Source organism: Podarcis vaucheri (assembly GCF_965113315.1).
Source record: "Podarcis vaucheri genome assembly, chromosome: 10".
Taxonomy (NCBI): Eukaryota; Metazoa; Chordata; class Lepidosauria; order Squamata; family Lacertidae; genus Podarcis; species Podarcis vaucheri.
In genome coordinates, this window is record NC_138748.1 from 56306859 (window position 1) to 56330468 (window position 23610).

Here is a 23610-nt window from a genome sequence, read left to right on the forward strand (position 1 = left end):
CCTGTGTGTTGTTTGAGAGTGCATGTGTGTGTGCATAGTTTTTGTTGTTTTTTTAAAATCAGTGTAGGGGGTCAGTGGCTCAGTATCCCAACACTGAGTGCTCTTCAAGATGAGTCTCCTTTTTTCTCCACATCTCCCTCCTTCACTCCTTGCCCTAGAGGCTTTTTGCTGACTCCAGATTGGTCCTGTAGATGTATATACTTTTGAATCCCAGAATACTAAATTTTTGTGGCAATTTTGCTTAAGTTTCCTGAAAAATTTCCTGTTGCATTTCTCGCTCTGCTTTTTGGCACTAACAAGAGTATTTCTATATGTTGGCCGAGTGGCTTTTAATTCCCCCTGACCTTAGGCTCCTACACCCATATGAGGGGTTATTAGAAGTGTGTTCTAGATAAACTGATGCCATGCTATAATAATAATATATTACTACTACTACTACTATTCTTATTATTACTACCCCACCCATCTGGCTGGGTGTCTTGACCTTGTTTCTCCATCCTGAAATTCTCCTTCGATAACAAGGATAATTTCTCCAAAATGTTAAAGATATGCATCAAAAAAGAGCACCAAAAATTGCTAATTGGAAGTAACCCTCCCAGCCACTCTGTCAAATATATTCCTTCCCTGCACCTGTTAAGTGTGGTGTAAACATTTCCCCCCTTTTCTTGGACTAATGCAATTAAAAGCCTGCTTCCTGCAACCTTTCTCCTTAAAGGTCTATCTTTTTCTTTACCTCCCCAGCTTCCTGTTTCCCAGCCAGTGCCGATCATCCAAGGTGAAACACAGTTACCTATGGCAGTGCCTTCCCTTCCTCAGCCTTCAGTTGCCCCTGTCATGCCCATTGGCTCTCATTTTCTCCCTATGGGCCCGTCCTTACAGACTCCCCTTCACCCACAGTTCTCAGTTTCTCAGATGCCCATAGCAACACCTCATGTGTCAGTGGCTCAGCCTGGTTTCCCAACTCTACCCATCTCCATGGCATCTGGTGTTAGCCAGCCATTGCTCACTTTGGCCACATCTGCTGCAGCAGCTGCTATTCCTGTGGGTTCAACTGTTGTCCCTAGCCAGCTTCCAACTCTTCTGCAGCCCGTGGCGCAGCTGTCCGGCCAGGTTCTCCCACAGCTTCTACAGCCATCTGTTCAGCCCATGGGATTGCCAGCCACACTGGGACAAACTGCTGAAGTACCACTTCCACCTACAGATGCTGTGTACCAGGTATTGTGGCAGTCAAGAAAGAGTCCCTCTCTTCTGCTCCTCTGGTGCTTTAGAGTCCGCTAAGATGTCCTGAAAAGTTACTTGCAGTCTTTGGAAGGAGAGGCCAAATGGTTTTTCTGTATACAAGGGAAAGTCCTGATTTCAAACCAAATTTGATTAGTAATGGTATTTTGTTTTTGCATTGGTAGTTTTTACTGAGGAATGAATCGTAGAATTATAGAATTGGAGGGCACCCTGAGGCTCATCCAGTCCAACCCCCTGCAATGCAGGAATATGCAGGTGTCCCATATGGGGCTTGAACCTGCAACCTTGGTATTATCAACACCACACTCTAACCAACTGAGCTGGAAGAAGGGCCACAGTTTCCCCACTCAAATACCAGTGCAGGGTGGGGAGCCTGTAGCTCTCCTGAAGCTGTTGGGCTGCATCAGCCCTAGCCAGCAGGGCCAATGAGGTATGATGGGAATTGCAGTCAAGCAACATTTGGAAGCTACAGGTTCTCCATTCCACTACTACCTTATGCTTGGGTGTGATGAGGGCATCTAGCAAATCAGGAGTTTCATCTCAGTTAATAGATTCAAGCTATGAGATTGCCAGGCTGCAGTGATAATTTGCTGGAGTGCTGGCCAGGCAGTTTTGACTGTCAGCTGGAGCACATCATAAAAAACTTAACAAGACTTAAATTGTGGAAGATACAGAAGCACCATGATATACACATGGCAAGCAAACAGATTTCCCATGCTCCAGTTTTAGGGAAACATGTTGAACTTGTCTTCAGTAGACAGCACAACAAAAATAAATAACAAGTGAAACCTGTTTTTTGTCTCTGGGAAGAGACTGGCAAGCAGGCATTAGAAGAGATGGAGCCCTGTTGCTCTGACTTGACTGGGACCCAGTCATCTGACAGCTTCTTTGCAGACGTGGTAACTTGATGGAGCATTTATAATTAAAAGGATGGGGAGGACCTTTTTAGTACACAGGTCGCTTTAAGGTCCCTTTAGTTGTGTGGTGCACTGCTGTTCCAGAGTGCATGATGGCTTGGGATTTAACATTGACCCCAAGGCAGTAGGCTTTGTTCCTTTTTAAAATAAGGTACCCTGGAAGTTGTGCAACAAATCTAAGGAGTTCATGGCAGGAGGGAGTTAAAAACCCTATGCAGCTTGCCTTGCATTCCCCCCCTTCCTATCTGTTTCATACTATTTCCCCCTGAATTACCCTAAATTACAATAACTTGGCTTCCTCATTTATCGCAGGGCTTCCCACCTCGGCTACCAGCACAATATATTGGAGACTCAAACATTGCTTCTTCTGTGGCCTCTGCTTGCCTCCCTTCTGCAGTACTATCCCCTCCCTTACCCACAGATGTACTGGCTCAGCCAGGCTATCTTGCTGCAATGGTACAGCCTTATGTGGAGCAGAATGTTTTAGTTTCTTTGGGCAGTCTAGGCGGACAGGTTCAAGTGCCACAGCCTGTTTCCTGTTTAGCACAGCAGGTCTCATCTTCAGCTTCCCAGCAAACAGCATTAGAGGTAAATGGACTATGCATGTTGCTGTGTGTGTGCATTTTAAAAACTGAGTTTCAGGGCATGAATTTTGAATTCACTTCCATTTGGGGTAGCAAGCTGAAAAATCATATGCTAATCGTCAAAATGAATTTCTCTTACAGCAGAATGTGATGCCAATGTGGAGACCTTGTTGCCCCTGGCTATGCTGTTGGGAAGTGAGTGGGCCTCCCAAGATGCAAAACACTTGCTAGCACTTCTCTTCTGGCTAGTAATGCCAATCGTTGTATTGAAGACATGCTATACTCAATAGTCACTGGAAAAAAATCTCTCCTCAAACGTGTTCCCTGCAGCCTTGCTGTAGCTGGGGGAGATTTGAATGGACTTTGCACTCTGCATTGGCTTCTCTGTTGCACATTCTGCTAGTAAGATTTCTGGTTGCATGGCAAGCTGTAGTGCCACCATCATGTAGTGAATAAAATGGTTGACTTTCACCAGGCAACTTGTTTCAAATTTGCACGAAAACCTCATTTGGGGTTAAAAATTTGAAATGTGTAGATGCTTTAAGATGTTCTAGAGAGAACAGTGTGCTTTTCAGCTTCTAGTTACCTAGATGGATTGACTATGATGGGGCTGGAAAAAGAGCTTTTTAATGAGATGCATGAAGGGATTGCTTTATCTTTTGCAGAGTACTTCTGGAGTTACTCAAACAGCACCTGCAGAGACTCAACCACCAGTGCAGCAGCAGCAGCCTTCGCAATCAACCCCATTGGTTTCCTCAATAGATAGGTAAATAGTAAATTATTGCTTTTCAACTTGGATCTTCAACTTTATCATTACAGACATGGTGCTTCTGTTAATCTGTTTCTGATTTGGGTGGACTCTTCGCATGTGAACTCTTAACATCTGCCCTCGACATCTAAGCTGGGGCATTGATCTTGTTTGACTCCAGTTCCATCATCCCTGACAATCAACCATGCTGGCTGAGGCTGATGAGACCTCTGGAGGGTCACAAGTTACCCATTTCTAATTGTAGCTGATTACTCCTTTCCTGAATTACAGCAAGGCTGATCAGACGCTAGTTGTACCAGCCTCATAATGTCCTAACTTAACTATACCTTACCTGTTGCAGCACCCTATTAAAAATGGGCTATGTCTTTCCTGAGAGTGACTCAAAAGGTGACTCTTTCTTAAAGCATGTAACATAGTGATTCCCAAACTTTCCCCCCTACAGACCACTTGAAAATTGGTGAGGGTCTTAGTGAACTACTTAATTATTTTTATGCTTGTTTATAGCAATTGTAATATGCTGCACTAGATGCTGTATGTTTTTTTTAAATTGCATTTAATTGCTTCTTGTATTTCTTATATATTGTATATTATTGTAAGGCAACCCTCCATTTTTGCGAGGTTATGCATTATATTGAATGCGTGTAAAGTGGGGTGCGCGCGTGTATTACAATTTGAAGTCTATGGAATTAAAACTAATATAAAATATAAGAAATAAAAGAAGCAATGAACATACAATTAATAATCAATACATTATGAATATTTAAGGCAATGAAAAGTACTGTTTCCCATGTTCAACCACAAATCCACAAACATACGGTGGATCACCTGAATGTGGATCACTAGACTACTAGTGGTCCACAAACCACAGTTTGGAAACTCCTGATGAAATATACAAGAGAGGCATTTAATGACTAATTAAAAAACACATTTGAGCCTCATTTCACTAATGCAGATTTAATCATTTTATCAGCATGTAGTGGTAGAATTTTCTAAAGAGCAGTTTACTTACATTCCTTGATCTGCTGAGAGTGATACTGGGAGGGGGGGTTACAGGTAAAAAATAGCTGATTTTTCCCCCTACTTGTTTTTCTGTAGTGCACATTCAGATGTTGCTTCAGGCTTAAGTGACTGCAATGAAAGTGTTCCAGCATCTAGTGGTAGACATGAAGGGAGGACTACGAAACGGCATTGTCGGAAGTCAGTGCGCAGCCGCTCTCGGCATGAGAAGACTACACGTCCCAAACTGAGAATTCTTAATGTGAGTTTCTTTTGGTGATACTGCACTGTATAGTCTGAACTATGGTTTAGTGGTACATCTGAATCAGTCCGCTGTGTTTTAAAACCTCTGTTTTAGTGCATAGTGGGGTGGTTCAGACATAATACTAAATCATAGTTTCTACTAACTCTCTTTATTAGAGTAGGCAAAAAATCTTGGCTTTATGCAAGGGGAGGAGATTAGAAATGTTGCTTTTTAGTTAACAGCAAACTAAGGTTAGCCCAAACCAACATTATAAAGTATAGTTTGATCCAGGTTTGTAGGTAAGCTTTGGTTTGCTATTGAGTAGAATCTAAAGCTTCACATCTCACTTTGCATGCAGAGGAAGGGGAGGAGGGAGTGTATGAGCCAAGGGCTTGTCTCTGCCCTTCTTCATAACAACAACCCAAGGTTTCCCATTATATCTGAATTCAGTCACTGTTCTAACCTCTTGACAAATTGTTCTCCTGTGCTGCTTTTTCTGTCCTAAATTCTTATATTGGGTTATACTATTGTGTTTCTGTTTGTTTGTTTGTTTGTTTGTTTGTTTGTTTTGCTTAAGATGGCATATATTGAGTTGTGTAACTACCGTGTCCCCATCAAGCTTCCACCATATTTTAAGATTGTGTATGTATGTGTGTGAGGGGGGGGCAAGGGGGGAAGAGAATGGTCTTATTCACATAGCGCTAAGCCATGGTTCATTTAACAAACTATGAGCTATCACATAGACAATCAAACCATTGCTTGTTTTCTGCAAGTTTACCTCCTTCTAGCTGCTCTCATACCTTTCTAGCTTGGTGAGCATCTGGGGTGGAGAGGCCAGAAAAATCATGGTCAAGGAAGGTGGTTAGTTCACACATAACACAAAGCCATATTTAAAAGAAACCAAGGTTTGCAAGTCAGTAACAAATCATGGTTTCAGATCCTGGTTTGCTGGCACTAAATGCACCATAAGTATACTACTGGCCTGTGTTTAATAAACTATGGCTTCATGTTATGTGTGAACCAGACAACTCTGTCCCCTTGTAATGTATGGAATTTCACTTTTATGGGAGATGAATTCAACCCCCCATGCCCCTGAATGCCTTGTTCAGCCCCTTTATGGCTGTGAGGGAAACCCCTGGTGGTTCTTGATAATTTCATCTGCGTATTTTTCTGCCTCTCTATATTGCTCCCAGCCCATCTACAGCTATCATTCTCTTCCATTCTGTTTACTTCTCATCTTGAATAACAGAATTGTCTGTTCCAGGTTTCAAATAAAGGAGACCGTGTTGTGGAATGCCAGTTAGAAACGCACAATAGAAAAATGGTTACTTTCAAATTCGACTTGGATGGTGACAATCCAGAGGAAATAGCCTCTATCATGGTAAGCAGTTCAGATGGAAGCTTAATTCTGTGTTCAAATATTAGCTTCAGTACCTAATATTTAATTGCTACTAAATTTGCTTTCTCCAAGTGCTTGTTTTTAGCACAGTTTTATTGTAATTTGTCTGCTGAGTTTTCCACAGTTTGCTGGTTAACAAATGTTTGAAGTTGCTGCGTGTAGGCTAGTACTTGCTTAAATCAAACAGTTGAATCAACTTCTTTCTCAGAACTATCATTTCTTCAAGCAAACAATTGTCCAGCTGTTCTGCACTCAAGGCCATGATCCGGAAGCAGCAACTGGCTAGCCCAAAAGCAGAATGCATATTTTTATTTTTTTTGGGGGGGGAATCATACCTCTAATATTTGTTTCCATAACTACTGTAATGTTTGGGAAATGATATACAAAGTATTTAGTCTGCCAAGTAACATCATGGAAGGCCCCCAGTAAACTCCATGATTACTGAGAATATAGCTGCTCATCCTCTGTTTAGATTGGTCACCCCTCCCTCTTGTTATCACCGCAAGAGATGCAGTCACGTTTGCAGAAGACAGAAAGCAGCATATTTGGCGAGTGTCTCTGTGACCAAAGCTGGGCATGGTTGAGTTCACTACCTCACCAGTTTATTTTTTTATTTCATAAAGTTTATACACCGCTTGATTGTAAAAGAGAGAGAGAGAGAAATGCCTCAAAGTGATTTACAAAAGGTGTTCAAACTAGTACTTGTAGATTGGAAGGCCAGTTTTCCTTTGTAGGATAGGAGAGAAAGCTCAGCATCTGTAACTGCTGTAGTTCTGCATAGTTTTCCTTTTGGTGCTTCCGCCTGAACTGTTGCTGTAACTTGCTCAGGTGAGTGGAAGGTGACATGCCTGTACTTACCACAATTCCAAATTTTATGCAGGTGCAAAATGAATTCATCTTGGCAATGGAGAGAGATTCATTTGTAGAGCAGGTGCGTGACATCATAGAAAAGGCAGATGAAATGCTCAGCGAGGATGCAAGTGGGGAACCAGAAGGTGACCAGAGCATGGACAGTATGCATAACCAGGTAAGGATTTATCTTACTGTTTGCACTCATACCTTCTGCCACAAGGTCTATACGTCTTTCTACTGCTCTGTCTTCCATCAAGCAATCTTGGCAAAAGTTATCTATCAACTTGAGCTGAAGTCTTATGAAAGCCATGAAATGACTTCTCCTTGGCCGCGTAAGCGGAAGGGAGTTCACAAGCCCCAGAGGAGGTTTACATAGAATTAAACCAGAATTTACCATTTCACCCAGACATGGCCATCAGTGTATTTAGTGGTCGAATGCTGGGATTATGCAGAAAAATAATCATTTTATTTGTTGCAGAAATTGGATGGAGACTTCAAACAGCCAGATCCTGTGTCTTCTATGCCACAAAGAATAGGTAAGGGCTATTGAATTCTCTTAACAATCTTCTATTGCTGGTTTGTATTCTAGGTGTAGTATAAGACAGTCATGGCATGATTCAGTACCGTGTGGTAGATTGTACATATTTCAGTAGGAAATTGCACAACTATAATCTTACATTTTTCTCTGTTACTTTAGGTGTTCCTCCTAACTCATTGACTCAGGTTGTCCATTCTGCTGGAAGACGGTTTATTGTCAGCCCTGTACCCGAAAGTAGGTTACGAGAACAGAAATTTTTCACTTCTATCCCATCAGAAAGTGAGCTGCTTGATATAGGTGAGTTAATCACCATTCCCAACACAGCCTGCTCTTACCACTAACAGAATATGTGGATTTCAAGGAAACAGTTTTACAGGGCTTGTATCAATAATGAATTTATTATTTGTTTCTAAAGGCATGTTTGTCTCCATGTGTGCCTACCTGTGTGTTGGGTTTCTTCAGTGGCCCTTCTCAGTTTATCCAGCCAAATGAGCTGCAGCTAGTGGTTATGGGGGAGAGAATGTCCTTGCCTGGTGACCACTTTGGTGTCAGCTCCAAAAATAAAAAAATCCAGGCGGTTTAATTTGCTGTAGCTTTAACATGTTTTTATTTCATCTGACTCTTTTGTAATTTTTATGTTGGAATTTTGAATGGTTTTATTGTTTATTGTGAGCTGCATTGAGAACTTTATTGTAGGGTGGCTTGTAAATATTGTAAATCAAAGAAGGGGAACCATTGGCCTTCCAGATGTTGTTAGATACCAGCTCCCATCAGCCCCAGCTAACAGAGCCAAGGATGATGGGAGTTGTAGATCAGCTGCACCTGAAGGGCTGCAGTTTCCCCATCTTTGTGGTAAAAATCTATAGGTAAAATGAAAGTAAACCTACCTTCTTTCTTTATTAGCATGGCATAAACTGTTGCCATCTATTTGAGTGTGGAGTACTGTGAAAGTTATACTGTTAGAAATAGAAAATTAGGATTCCTAGTCATAAAGGGGTATCTAGCTGCCTCTTGCATCCGTAAGCTATCTTGCATATATATGCTTGTTTCCAGTACTTTATAAGCCTCAGTGACGTGAATTTGTGGTAGTTCACCGTTGCTGAAACCTGTGGGAGCAGGGGAATCAGGAAAATAACTAATTGTGCCACTGTGTTCCTCCTTCCCCCAAGTTTCCTTTAGGTAGAAAATGAAGAGGCAGTCAGTGCAAAAATCTGTTGCTATAGAAAGTACTTATGGCCTTTGATATCTTTCAGAAATCCAAGTTAGGCCCATTGATTTCAGTGGGGCTACTCTGAGTAAAACTTTGTTGACTACCACCCAGTAAGTTTCTGCAGAGAAGCTGACTTTACCTCTCTTCCTTGCAGTTGCTGCTTCTCCATCTCATGGCCCTGGAATGAATCTCTCTCACTCTGCATCTTCACTCAGTCTGCAACAAGCTTTCTCCGAGCTTAAGCATGCTCAGATGACGGAAGGACCAAGCACAGCCCCCCCAGTTTTTAACCAGGCTGTGCCACCTTTTCCATGCCTAAGTTCAAGCATGAATGGGGGGCTGCCACCAACATCAGTGCCTGCTCCTTCTGCCTCAGTTCCTTCCACCACTGGTGTTTCTTTACCAACAACTCAGTCAACAGAAAAAGTGACAGCAGGGCTTCCGTCGGGTGAAGAATTGCCAGGTTCCAGCTCTCCACCACCAGGGTTGCAGTCACAGTCAATTAGCGGAGTGCCTTCCAGCGTCAGTGCACCTTCTTCTTTGTCCACAACTGCATCCCAGGTGGCTTCTGCGGTTGGGGAAATTGTTCCTAGTGTTAGCACCCCTGCTTCTTTAACATTGCCACAAGCCGGAACGACAAGGCCTAGCATTACAATATCGGGAGTTGTAGCACCAACTGCGACATCTCAACAGGTTGGTGCTGGCAGTGCTGCCACAGCCGATTCTCAAACATCGGTCCCTGTGTCTTCGGCACAGAGCGTGGTTTCGCAGTCTTCTCAGTTGAACACCAGCGGCTCTGTACCCAGCCTAGCTGAAATGGTGGTAGTTAGTGTGCTGCAGCCAAGGTCAAAAACCGAACCGTCACCGGAAAAACCACAGCAAGTCAGCGGAGGTGGACTGCCCGCGCCTGTTTCTGTACCTATATCTTCTGCAGTAGCATCAAGCATATCTAGCTCCATCTCGCAGCCACTACCCATCCCACCCACAGTTACCTCATCTAGCTTAGGTGCTGCAGCAGGTCCTGTTTCTACCCCAGTATTACCTGGCATTCTGCCATTGGCACAACTAGTAACGAATGTCCCTGCAGTCCAGCAGACTTTAATACATAGTCAGCCTCAACCAGCTCCATTAGCCAATCAACCTCATACTCACTGCCTGGAAGGGGATGTTGACAGCCAACCCAAAGCACCCGGCATAGATGACATAAAGACATTGGAAGAAAAACTCCGGTCCCTTTTCAGTGAGCATGGTGGTGTTGGAGCAGCTCACCCATCAGTATCCCTGGAGACATCACTGGTGGTGGAGACTACAGTTATGCCTGGCTTGCCAACAACTGCTGTTGCGCCCACAAAACCTGCGGCACCTGTTGCAAGTACCAGTATACCACCAGCCAGTTTGATTCTTGGTCCAACAGGCTTACCTATTGCGACTCCAGTAGCCACACCTGGGCAAGCAGGCACTCCAGTCACTTGTGTTACTACTACAACGTGCAGTACAGCATCAGCAACAGCCAAATCAGGGACACCTCCTTCAAAGCCACCTCTTAGCAGGGCACCGGTAAGGAATCCAGTGGTCTTATGAATGCATTTTAAAATATCCTAAGCTAGGAGCCTTCTAAGACTGACCTGGAACATTTAGCTGTTCCTTCCATGGCCAGTTCTGTGCATTTAGTGCTTTAATTCAGCTGTTCTTCCCCCCATTTGTTTTGCATACCTCTTAAGTATTGGTACATGCCATGACTTCTGGATGGCCTCATTGTGTACAAAACAAGGAAGAAATAATGTATCACTAGCACCATGGGCTGTTTTCATTTCAATTCACATTCTGGGTGGCCAATAGCCATGGCACCTTCTTCAAATGCAAGGCAAACGTCTGACCAACATTGAGAGAATTGTTGCAGTTTGCTGCTGAGCATCAGTTTATTAAGATGTAACACATTGTTAGCTGTTTTTGGGTGGCCATATGAGGCCTGTTTTGTGACATGTACATTCAGTAAATAGAGAAGATGTTAAGTGCCAAAGTATGCAGTAGGTTTTGTAGTCTGATGGCGCACTTGCCATATTAACTGTAGTCCTATGATAAACATGGGCTGTGCTATCAATATAAATTCTCAGGGGAAACTACAGTTGGAAAAGAGATGGCTAAAAGATTTGTGGTGTTCACAGAAATTTGTATCAGATTGTGTAGAGTCAATTGTTTCCTAAAACTGCCCAGTGTCAAAGTAGATAGCACTGACTTTTAGTTCATTCATGTTTCCAAAAAGTACTGTACACAGTGATTATTCCATACTGAAATTTGTACAGCTATGTATTTTTAAGAGGGAGTCGAGAGAGTGTTCAGAGATCCCGCACCTTACCTTTTAAACTTTCATTTCTATTATTACATACGGAAGTCGCTGGAATGTTCTTTCTAACTTTGCTATGAGACTGATGTGCTTCATTCTACTGCCTCTTATCTAACAACTTTTTGGTAACTTAGCTGAGTTTTTCCTCACATTTTGCATGTTCAACCTTCTTTTAATAAAACACCCAGTAGACTGCTAGTTTTTATGAATTCAACTAAACCCAAACATGCACCATCAGTCCATTTGTTAGCTCCTTTTTACACTTTTGGTTGATCAGCCTTGCAAATAATTACAGTGACCGTAATCCACAAATACTTACTTTAGCTAGCCAGACCTTCTGCATGTACTTGTGCATCAAAGGATGGCTTGAGACATGCCATATTGCAAACTACTTGCATGGGAAGAGAGGTTTTTTCTCTCAGTATAGCATGGTGTGTAAGCAATAATACACATTCAGTAGTTTCTATCAAAATGGCTACAACAGATGCTTTGTTGTAGAATGGTAATAGGTTTCTAAGCATGAATGCCATAAGATTGTAATACTAGGCACTGTGGGTGTCTGTAATGTTTGCTGTGCCTAACTATGTCTCATGAATCAGTATCTGAGATAACAGCATTATCTTAAGAATTGTTTGGAGAAGACTGCTAAAAGTATTTTCCTCCACTTGGGACTATATCATATATGACACTATTTTATGCAGGGACCGCAATTAGTCTGCTGGAAAACTAGGTACAGTATTACGTGTTACAAAACAAAACTGCCACATGAGTTTACAAACTTCTGTGTAGAGCAGTTTTCATATAGGAAGGTATCATGAGTAGAAAAATGGTCCATGTATGAAATGAGTATAAAGGCAACTCTGGCATTGACCTTTGAGAGCCTTTACCTAGTCTGGGTGGTATTCAGCTACGTTTTACTCAGAGTAGACCTGTTGAAATTAGTTGCTCCCTTAGTCACGTTCATTCATTTTAATGGCTCTATGATTCTGTGAAAACTTGGCTGTGTATTGCCTTGTTTAAACTGCCCTTAAATACGGGGGTTGGTTGTGTTCCCTCTAATAGCTTTCGCTGCACTTTGTTTACAGTCAAATAACCCAGATCCCACTATCAATCCAGTAGCCGGTAGGAGGGTAGGAAATCTGTACCAAGTGTTAGTGAGAGACAAGCAGTTGCCAGGGAGTGAGCAGAGAAGGGGCAACACTATAGAAATGGGAAGTCAGAAAAAGATGGCAAAGCATCCGAGTGCTGGACCATGTTTTAGCATATCCCCATCTTCACGGATAATATGCTATTTGTGGTTGAGTCAAAGCACATTGTCTCAAAATTTGTTTCTATTTTGTTAATGGTACTCCTTCAGTATTAAAGCTTCTACAGCGAATTTTCTTTTTTCTATATGATGTTACAATCTTTTTCTTCTGTGACTGAACTTGAATTTTACCATCTATTCATAGGGGCCACTGGTAGGTTCTGAACTTCCAGCTGGCACTCCAGCCAGTGAGCAGCTGCCACCCTTTCCAGGACCTACACTAACTCAGGTGCTATATCTGCTTCTCTTTTTTTCCCTTTTCAAAGAGCATGTTTAAATTAAACTCTGTTGCATGTTACTTCTTTCTACACTTTTTTTTACACCGAGTAACCTTTTCTTTTATAAAAATTGAAATGGTTTCTTCATTTGATACTCCTTTTTTCCTTTGAAGATTGCTGTGCCCCAATGTCCAAGCACCACAAAGAAATAAAAGCTGCTGAACTTCATGAGCACTAGTTTAAAGCTACTTGTACTTTCTTGGGGTCAGCATTGTAGACCCAAAACAGCTGGAGGGCCGAGTTTGAGGATGCCTGTTCTAAACTAACCTTACTCACCTCATCAGTCAATGCTGCTATGATATTTTCATGGCTGGATATGTAAACAAACAAACAAACAAACAAACTGCTGAGTAAATTATAGCAATTAAAGGTGTATTTTTATACTTTTACTTAGGCCTCTCTTTCTGTTTTCATACTATTCATTTATAACACAATGCTAACCATGCTTAAGATGTTGTAGGAAACGTAAGATGAGGCACACTTTGGGTAAGTGTAATGTCTCGTTTCCACAATGGCCAGTAATGGGTTTCATACCTATCCGGAGAGCAATTTCTAGGCTTTGTCCTACAAACATGATAGAAAGAAACATCTCAAAAATATTAGTCTGATATTATGTGGCATTGCATGCCTAATAGCAGATATTCTACTTCCGTCGTAAGTTGATTGAGGTATGGAGTCATCAATACAAAGTCATGTATGATTAGAGCCAGATTCTTACATTTTAGTACTTTGGGGAAACAAAATGAATCCATGATGTTCTCCAAGGTCTGAAACAGATGGATGAAGTGTATAGGATGAAATTTAATGAATGCACATGAGCTGGTTCCTTTGATTCCTAGATTATTGGGTAGATAGAACAACTGTGTTTGCCTATGAAGGCTAAGGACTGGTTTATATGGAGGTTTTTATTGAGGTGCGAAGACATGGATTGAACGGATTTGATTGTAGTTGACTTTTGCATTGGTCATATAATAACATCATGTAGCTTGTTTGCTTTCAACAGACATCTACTGAGCAGTAAGAAGTGATTCTTTTGGAAACTTTGTAAATGACAGTGCGTTAAATGTTGGATGGGTAGAAAAATGTAGCCCAGAGTATTATGGGAATCTGACATCTCAACAGTCACCTGACTGGCTCAAAGATGTTTGTATTAAGGGTGGAATTCAACTAAGCTATATGCAGAGTAGACCAATTGAAATTAATGAACATGACTAATTTAGGCCCATTAATTTCAATGTTCTACTCTGAGTAAAGCATAATTGAATACCTTACAATGTGCCCATTTATCTCTCCTCTTATTTCCTGCCATATAGCTGTTGAAAACTGGAAATAACTGTTCTCTGAAAGTTTAGTGCACCTCAACTCTGGGTATATATCATATCAGCAGCAGCCCATTGTCAGTTCACTTTATACACCTAAAGGAGGCTGTTGGCTACAAACATTTATTCCAATAAAATAGTTTCCAAGGTGCCCACACAGGATTATTCTGAAGGAGGCTTTGTGTCTGTGTCTTAAATGGCTGTGGGCTGTGGAATACACAACCACGAGTTCTGGACTCTTCACCAGGTTTCTTTAAAAACATGAAACTGATTAGCTTCCAAGAAGCTTGACTGCTTCATTGTATGTTGTTGTAAATGACATTATGGTGAAGTAAAGTCACATTCATGAATGTTCTGTGATTAAAAGATGATAATATTGTGGTCTCCTGCTTAATCATTGAATTTCTGATGTCACTTCAGAATTCTGTTGTAGAATTCAAAATAGTTTAGACGTTACATGTATAGCAAGGTTTAAAGGGGCAACAGCTAACAACAGCTAATTGTTCCTACTTCCTGCAGTCCCAGCAACCTCTGGAGGACTTGGATGCCCAGTTGAGAAGAGCCTTGAGTCCAGAAAATGTTCCAACAACATCAGCTCCTGCCGGTGTAAGTTTTGCTGAATTAGTGACCAAAAAGTTCAACATGCCCATCTGCGTCTGCACTGCTTCTGTGTGATGGAAGCCCAGGGCAGAAGGGACATGTTTACTAAGGGCTTACAACTTGCAAGATTCGTTTCCAGGGGCTGGAGGGGTGAGCAGGAAACAGTTGGTTTCATTTGGCCCACCACAAGCTCTGGAGTACAAGTATTTATGTGGCTAATGAGGGAAGCAGGATTATTTGCTTAGAGATGGGAAAGGTAGTCATCTCTTGCAGCTATGATGAGTGGAAGCTCCAGGGACAAAATAGATTATTGGCTTAGAACAAAGGTGTCATTGGTTTATTGCCTGTTTCCATACTGTTTGTTTTGTAGTATTTTAATTGTGGTTGAACCTGATTCTTGTGTTCTTTTTTTAAATGGAAAAGCAGGAGTGGTCAATGCAGATATTGTTGGCTACAACTTGAATCAGCCCCGGCTGTTGGCCATGCTGGCTGGGTCTGGTGAGAGTTGCCCTCCAGATTTTACTCAAATCAATCATGTTTACTACCCCTTCAGTATAAAATAGGCACCACATACCTTATTTTAGACTCCATTTATACATGTAGAGGTCTATGTATTCCTCCGTGTATGTGCAGGCCCCACATCATGCTATGCTCCTCATAATTACGTACACCATTCTCTACTCTTTAGATATATAAATATATTTCTGAGCTTCAAAAGTAATGAATGTTTTCTGAGAGAGGTTGTATAAGCTCAATAAGTTAAACAGGAAGGTTATTGGTGGGTTTTCTTTTTGGATCTGGTGCCACAACTTTTCTCCCTGACATCTAGTTTTCTGTGTTGAAGTTTTTTGCATGTGGAATAGTATTCAGTCATGTGAACCTCCACCTGCAGCCCAGACACAACTTTACCATCTCAGTGAGAACTAGCATTTTCTCCCATCTATGAAAACAGGCAATGGAGTTGTATGGAAAACAAATTGTGTTATATGAAATATAAGGCCTGTACAGTGAAACCTTGGTTCTCGAACTTAATCTGTTCTGGGAGTTCGTTTGACTTCCGAAACCATTCGAAAACCAAGGCGTGGCTTCCGATTGGCTGCAGGAGCTTCCTGCACTCAAGTGGAAGCTTCGTCGGATGTTCAGCTTCCGAAAAGCATTCAAAAACCAGAACACTTCTGGGTTTTCAGTGTTTGGGAGCCAAAACATACGAGTACCAAGGCGTTGGAGAACCAAGGTATGACTATATTAGCAACAGCAAAGCTGTTTTTTCTTTTTTAAAAAATAATTTTTTATTAACCGGCCAATCACATCAAATCAAATCACATCACATAAATTCCGAATTACAAAGCCGAATTTTAAATTTTGTTGAGGGAACCCATATTTCAAGATCCGAAGGGGGATTCTGATCATCTTCTTGCTACTGTGTTAATGTCCAAATCAGTCCAAACAAAGTTCATAATTCTATCCAGACTTACCTTGCTGTTTCCACATCACATCTTGTTCATATATTTTCTCTTTTTTCTTTATGATCTCTTCTGATAGTCTCCTTAAGCCGGTAAACACTAATAATAATCCTGTGTGGGTTTTTCCGTTCTTCCAGTCCTCAAATCGAGATGGTTTCCATATATCATTGCCTTCATAGATAACAACGCTCTTTCCATCATTAATTACAGTCCCACTGCGGAGTTTCATCCACAATATAAAAACAGCTCTATTTCTCTATTTCTCCTCTCAGACTTAAGTCCTCCGACATAACTTCCCAATATGGCGACGGTAATTTTAACTGCGTCATTCCAAAGCCCTTATACATTCCACGCTCTTCTTAAAACATGCTCTGGTTCAAAAGTTTATCTCCACACAGCCTTAAATCCACAGCTTAAGTCCTTAAAACGACATTTCTGACTTGTGGGTGGGGGGGATTCTTGTTTAATCACATAAAGGTAAGAAAGGAAAGTTTTTCCCCCCTCCCGCATCAGTCCCTTTGCCATACCGAGTCTTGGCGTATCTTTTCATGATCTATACTTGTTCCTCCGACTCGTCTTGTTTTATCAGAGGTCTCTTCTGTTAGCAGTCTTTACTCCCCCTTCTTCCTTGAAATATGTGCATTAGCTTCATCCAAATTATTTCTTTTGAAGTTCTTGCAGCTAGTGGCGCGGATCAGAGACGGCGTCCAGGAGTGCCGAAATCCCACAGGAGGGCATTGTGCCTAGTGCCCCCATCCCCACAAATTCGGGGGTGGTATAGGGCACAGCAGGCAAGGGCAGTCCCCCACCATAATCCTGGGGGGGTAGGGAGGCTATTTACTCCCATCACAGCCTCCAATTTACCTCGTGTGGGTCGGAGAGATGTTATTGTCAGCCATCTTCTGATGCGCCCCTAGTGGTCCCCCCAGCAAAGCTGTTTTTTCAGGGTTTCCCCTCTCCAACTTTAAGATGCTGTGGTGTGTGCAGAATCATTTGAAATAGGATGGCCTTGCATATGCTAATACTGGATTTGGGAAGGCTGCTTAAGGAGAGGCCTTGGCTTTCTACAGTGGATACTCATCAGTGCTTTGCTTCGGTATCTGAAGCTTAAGAGAATTGATGTGATCCCGTGAATAACTGCGGGCAAATTAGTGCCCTGAATTTTTTTAAAAAGAAAAGGAATATTCTGGTGAACTTTATTTTGTTTGTTTGTGTTTTTCATAGCCTCTGCCATCAGTGGCTTCTACAACGGTTACTGGAATGGCATCTGCCCCAGAACAGTCTACAAATACTGGTAAGAACCTTTTGGAATGAACAATGTCTGAACAAGAACACTTGCTGTCTGCTGTTTGTTATATTAGAGGTTTGTTCATGAATCCTGTGCAAAAGGATTATAATCTCAAAAATATTGGCTTTTGGAATTCTACCTCAAAACAAATGAATAATAATTAAAAAACACCCAAGTGATTATGTGAATGGTTTGACACGGGGTGAAAGTACGAATGCTCTTAAGCAGTGACTAAAATGATCTGTAGGGTTCATTCTTTTCCCAGTAGCTTTTATGGGTAGCACATTCCCTTTTGCTCTTTAACAATGATTTGATTGTACTGTGGTCACTCAGGCATTGTAAATATTCAGGCTGTGCACCAGATTTGGCTGAAGCCTGAACTGAATTGGGCCAGTTAGGGAGGAGGGGAATCCTAAGTTGGGTAGAGGCAGCACCAGACTGAGCCAGGTTGGGCTGCCTGGAACAATCTGGGACTGTTAGGGAGTGGGACATTGGTTGGGATGCAGGAGAGGCAGGGAGTCTGTTTCTCCAGCAAACTCCCCGCAGGGAATGTGCTGGGGAAGCTGACCCCTGAAGGATTGAATTCTCTGCTAAGCATCTAAAACAGTATTCATTTTGCAAGTCTCTCTTGCTGTTGTAATCTTACCTGATTTCCTCCAGCACACCAGCAGCTCCTTCTGCTGAACCCGAACAGGGATTTGTGTTGCCATACAAGGCCCTATAAAGAAAGTGCCTACAGTGGGTCTGGCTTCTGCCGCCTCCATCCACACTACTCATTGCTCCCATCATCAGCCTCAACAAGTTCCCTTCCTGCCTATCTTACCCTTTAAGCAAGCACCAAGCACATCCCATGGATGCTGCCGGGTCTTGGGAGTTCAGGCTTCTCCCACCTGTGCCATTCCTTGCTGCCACCCAGCTGTCCCTTGAGGCCTTTCAAGTGGAACACACTGCATCTTCCTTGCCAGCCTCTGCTTTTGCGGTACCTCTCAGATGGTGAGGGAAGCAAGCGCTGTGTCTCTTTCCCCACCCATGAACAGGAGGTTTCAGTCCCATTGACTTTCAGCTCTGCTCTGCCAGTGTGCTCCTTGTGGGAAAAGGTCTGGTGGAGCAGCTCCCAGCAGAATTAAATCCTCCTGCTCTGGGGTGAGGTAGGAGATGCAGAGTTTGCTCCTTTCCTCTCCACTCCCCCAGTTGATTTGGGGCTGGATCTGGGCCTGGTGTTTCCCACATTAGCCCAGTTTTTTTGGAGGGGGGGCATGCACAGCCTTAGGAAATAGGTCATTGTTTTCCCATTGCAACTTTAGTGTAAAGTTCTTTTCTCTTGTAAGAATTGCTTGCACTTCTCTTCCAATAGGGCCTAATGAGTTAATATGTTAGTAATTCCTTTAGGCTTCTCTTGGGTAGACAAGCAACATTTCTGCCAGTAGAATCCTGTCATGTGTTGTCAAAGCCAGTATGAAAATAATCAGTTTTTGTTAAGGAAATGTTCGAATGAGGTACTACATGCCTTTTTGTAGAAGGTGAATTCTGCGTGTTCCCAAAACAAAGCCCCCACCTAGCCCTGGTTAACTAGAAAAAAGTAATATGACTTAACTGAAAGTGTTAAAACAGTTTTGTAACAGCTTCCTTTGATTTAATTAGAGGAACACATTTTTGATTGACTTTTCTTGGAGAATTTTGTTCACGAACACAGTGAGCAAAAAATTGAATTGCAAATCCTCTTCCCACTTTTCCCCATTTCAGATTCTCAGGATGCAGGAAGCAGCTCCACAACTACCACCTCAGGAGTTGCAGTTCTTAAGATGGGTCGTTTTCAGGTATTCTACAGCATTTTGTTGTGTCTACCCTAGCTACTGTGTGACTTCTATGGTTCTTATTTTATAGACAGGGAGCTGAGACTGGGACAATATTGTACAACTGTTATGGCTGCTCTGGCCCATCTGCATCAACAACACTCTTGCCCTTTAAGCATTACTAGCATTCTTCAAAAGACGTCCATCTTGTCTCATTATCCATTTTCTGCTTTCATCTTGTGACTATGTTATTTGGTGTCAGCACATGTTTTTATCAGAAAATGATCTAATGCAGTGGTTGGCTCCTTTTGGAGGGAGAACTGTTTAAAATTGTTCTGACTTCTTATGTGAAGCCTTGGCACAAACAACCCTTAGTTCCTGTGCCTTACTGTAACTGTAACTAAGCCTATACATGTGAAGCAGATCCACATATTTTTCTGTTTAACCCTGCTTCCACTTTCTTTCCCTTTTTGTTCTGCGTCCCCTGTGTCAAATTTCAGACTCAGCTGCTCAAGGCAGGAACCTATCTTCTTACACTTTGTAAAGTGCCATTCTGTAAAGGTGCTCTGGCTATAATACTGTATGTCTCTATTGTCTCTAGGTGTCAGTAGCTGTGGATGAGCAGAAAGAGAGTGGAAGTAAGCCCAGGCACTTCGACACAAGCAGCTCAGATTCCTCATCTTTGTCTAGCAGCAGCAGCCCTGAGAGTACTCTGGTGAAGCCAACCTCCAGTGGGATAGCCGAGGCCATTGCTGTTACCTCTGCAGATGTGGTGGATGGAGTTTTTTCACACACTTCCACCGCCAATTTGCAGCCAACCAAGGTTGGGCGTTTCCAGGTGACGACGACAGCAACAGACCAAGTGGGCCGGTTTTCTGTGTCTAAAACTCAAGATGAGGTGACCTGTGTGGAGAGAGAGGCTCCTGCAATAGTCCCTCTGACTGTAAACTCTGAGCACGTTTCTTCTCCCATCAAAACTCCTAAACCAGGGCTTATCGCGAGAAGGCATTCTCTGCACCTGAATGGGCCATCGTCTGAGCTGGAAGCTGCCTTCCTGAGTGGTGCAGCTAAGGAGCAAGATGATGGCTCAAGGAGTCCAGACTCTCTCCATCCACCTGGGTCAAAGATCAGTCTTCCAGTTCAGAGCCTTAGCAACTCATTCAACTCTTCCTACATGAGCAGTGATAATGAGTCGGACATAGAAGATGAAGACTTGAAGTGCGAGCTGCGCCAATTGCGAGAGAAGTAAGTCCTCTAGCCCCACCCCACCCAGACTTTTTTAAGAGGACATAATGAGTAGAAGCATGACTTGATTGAAAGTTTTATCCCGTGTAGTGGGACTAAAAACAGTTATCTGCAGTCAACACTTGCAGGGAATTTGTATAGTGAGGTCTACAATATTTGTCCCCTGTTTTTCTAGTGGAATGAGTGTTTCCTTGCAATTAACATCTCCTTATTAATGGATAGGCAGCTGAGGATGAGAAAATAGGAGCTTCTCTGAGAGTTCACAGCAGAGGCAAGATTTGAACTGGAGATGTCTGGGACACTGTTCAGTCTTAGGTGCTAAAAATGCATGAGTGGACTAGATGTCTAGCTCTTTAGTGTTTTATGAGTGGACTAAAGTACAGAGCTCCCATGCTTCTGGCTTTCTTGCTTTAGCTAATTGCAAATTCAGGTGATTCAGTGTTGAGAATTTCATTCCTCCTGTGCTGCAGATGTGTGTGTGGGATTGTTACATGTCACATGTCTGTTTACATTCCAACACTGATTGTTGGAGTCTTGGGAGAGGAAATTGAGATACGCTGTTTCTGCTCTGTATAGCTTTTGCTTTTGCAACTCTCTCCGAGGAACAAAGACAGAGAGGAGCCATGTTTTCTTCGTTCTGTTACGTTTGATTTAATTTGCAATAAATTAGGCTTAGATGTTACTCCTGAAGGCTGAGCTTCTGTTTTGAACTCTGCTTGTCATGTTCTCGTGTCCCTGAATATGGACCACATCAGCTTGACGGGAGACCGGAGTGATGAATCCTGGGCGACACTACCTTGGGGGGAGGCACCAGGCCTCAGCGTTCATAAAAGAATTAGAGAAACAGTTCCAAAACTGCCTGGAAAGAACCTCTGGGCTTCCAGGATACTTTGGGCAGTTGAGCCAAGAGAGGAAAATGGATCTGAAGCCAGGGGTGGGGATCTTGTGACCTTCCAGATGTTCTTGTACTCCAGTTCCTATCATCCCTGTCAACTGGCCATGCTGGCTTGGGCTGATGAGCTTAGTGTGTTATCTATTTATTTCTTTTTTAAAAAACAGACTCAGGGCACGTTGCAGTGATTAAAACATAATGAAGCACAAGAAAATAAATCAACACAATTAAGTAAAGTATCAACCATCTGTCCATATATTAATATATAGGCCAAACCTTAACGTTCTTGAAACACATGGTGGTCCAAGGTTCCCCATTTCTGATTCAAAGGAACCAGGCTCATCTAGTATCAGTGAACTCTAGGAGTAGGCAGTTGGCAGTGGGAGAAAATGAAGGGCAGGGGAAGAGAATTTAACTACTGATGGTCCATGTGTTTTACAGTAAATGTCCACTTTTCCCACTTCCCTCTCCTCCCCACCCCCTTTATATAGCTATAAAATCCTTAGTACAAAAGGAGAATGCTGGGGTGGATTTTTTCTCTCCCCTTTTCCTCCTGAAACTATTTGCTTCTCCCCCTTCGCTAGCCTGCCCTGAACTGCCCTGCACTGTTGCATGCTGTTTGGAGCACTCCTCTGAGAGGGTGGTAATCCACTGTCATACTGTGTGCAGCCCTAGTTGTATGGGATAACGCCTAGATAAATAGCTTCTAATCTGGGTTCACTTCTTGTCCATCCATTATTGGGATGATTTAGTGGTATGAAAAGTGACACATATTTCCTTTCCTGTTCATTTAGGCACCTTAAAGAGATCCAAGAGCTTCAAAGTCGCCAAAAGATGGAGATTGAACTGCTTTACACGAAACTGGGCAAGGTACCTCCAGCAGTAATCATCCCTCCTGCCGCTCCTCTGTCAGGCAGGCGAAGAAGACCTACTAAAGGAAAAGGCAGCAGATCCAGCCGCAGCAGCTCCCAGGGTAACAAGAGCCCTCAGATTTTGGGTAAGACACTTTAGAAATGGCCATGGGTTGGGTAAGTTGGCTTTGTGTAGTGTCTTGTGACTTTTTGTTTAATACGGGCTGCTTAATATGGGCTCGACTGGCTACCATGAACTCTCCATGAACTCTCCTACTGCAAATTCTCCTTCCAACTGCCACTGATCTTTATCCCACTTCCTTCAAGGAGCTCAGAGTAGTGCACATGATCGCTGCCTCTCTCTTCCTTTTGTAATGTAGATTAAGCTGAAAGCAGGTGGCTGGCTTTCTGTTTCTTAGTGAGCTTTATGTCTCACTGGCAACTTGAACCAGGGGTGGGGATATTTTTGTACTTGGCTGGCCAAATCCTTATTTCCCCACGCCTGGTGAACCAAATTTGACAGGTGTGTGGGGTGCCTACCTCTCAATCACCTGACATCACTACAATGCCACGTGACATTGTACTTTGAAGCCCTTCAAAGCACACTGGGGGCCCTGTTGGACCAAGATATGCCTGCAGGTCAGAGGTTCCCCAACCCTAGAAACCCAGGTCTCCTCAGCTCACGTTCAGCTGTCTTTATCCACAACACCACTCAAGTGTTATGCAAAACGTAAGCACCAAAGTTGTATTCCATAGCCTTTTCACTGTGCATTTTAGACTTTAGATGAAAACGCAAGAAGTGCTGAGGGATTGTATTGGGCAAAGCAAGACTTCCTGCAGCATTTTCTGTGGGGTATGTGCAGTGAAGACATGCAGTTAATGTGTTCATTGTTTACTGCCTTGTAGATTTTACTTTTAAGGTGTGGAATGTAAATATAACTAATTAGTTCTCTGTTACCGTACCCACTAGAAACAGGTGGATGCTGAGTCTTAATTTGTGTGCATTGCCCTTGTTGACAGAGTAGCCACAAGCAGCAGTATAGCAGTCCTGTGAAAGCTTTTCATTTTTTTGGCCTGTGTTCATTTCTCCCATTAGCTGTTGCGGGTTTCGGCCTAGTTAATATCTAAAGCAGGGAACCTCTGGGCCACAGGCCTAATCAGGCTCCCAGTTTGGCCTACAAGGCCATTTCCCTCCATGCCATGCCGACCTACCGCACACACAACATAATCAGATGTGATGTCAGGTGAGGGGCAGGTAGAGCCTTAAAGTGCATTCCCAGTTGTGCATTGGCAAGGGAGATTTGTTGTCATGGCTGAAGAGCTGATTGGCAGGAAGAGCAAGCCTGCTGGGGTTGGACTGCACAGTTGATCCCTGCATGGGAAGTTCTGTTGGCTGACATAAGGTAGTTCAAAGCCCTTTTTTCTGCAGGAATTGTCTCTATTGTAGTGTAGAGCAGCTTATCGCTGCAAAAAGCATGTTTGA

General features: G+C 42.8%; 1 protein-coding gene across 12 annotated transcripts in view; it reads left to right on the plus strand.

Annotated features, from left to right (window-relative positions):
- WNK1 (WNK lysine deficient protein kinase 1) overlaps nt 1–23610 on the plus strand; it is a 107836-nt gene that overhangs the window by 73427 nt on the left and 10799 nt on the right. For 9 of the 12 annotated variants that reach the window (XM_082240297.1, XM_082240293.1, XM_082240298.1 and 6 more), the window contains 15 exons: nt 742–1215; nt 2469–2744; nt 3406–3506; nt 4605–4767; nt 6014–6130; nt 7029–7175; nt 7479–7536; nt 7698–7835; nt 8903–10305; nt 12544–12627; nt 14515–14601; nt 17283–17352; nt 19090–19163; nt 19741–20384; nt 22071–22273. In XM_082240297.1, coding sequence (XP_082096423.1) covers nt 742–1215; nt 2469–2744; nt 3406–3506; nt 4605–4767; nt 6014–6130; nt 7029–7175; nt 7479–7536; nt 7698–7835; nt 8903–10305; nt 12544–12627; nt 14515–14601; nt 17283–17352; nt 19090–19163; nt 19741–20384; nt 22071–22273 — 4039 coding nt within the window. The remainder of the gene's footprint in view (nt 1–741; nt 1216–2468; nt 2745–3405; nt 3507–4604; nt 4768–6013; nt 6131–7028; nt 7176–7478; nt 7537–7697; nt 7836–8902; nt 10306–12543; nt 12628–14514; nt 14602–17282; nt 17353–19089; nt 19164–19740; nt 20385–22070; nt 22274–23610) is intronic. The other 3 variants (XM_082240299.1, XM_082240302.1, XM_082240294.1) reach the window with 3 other exon arrangements.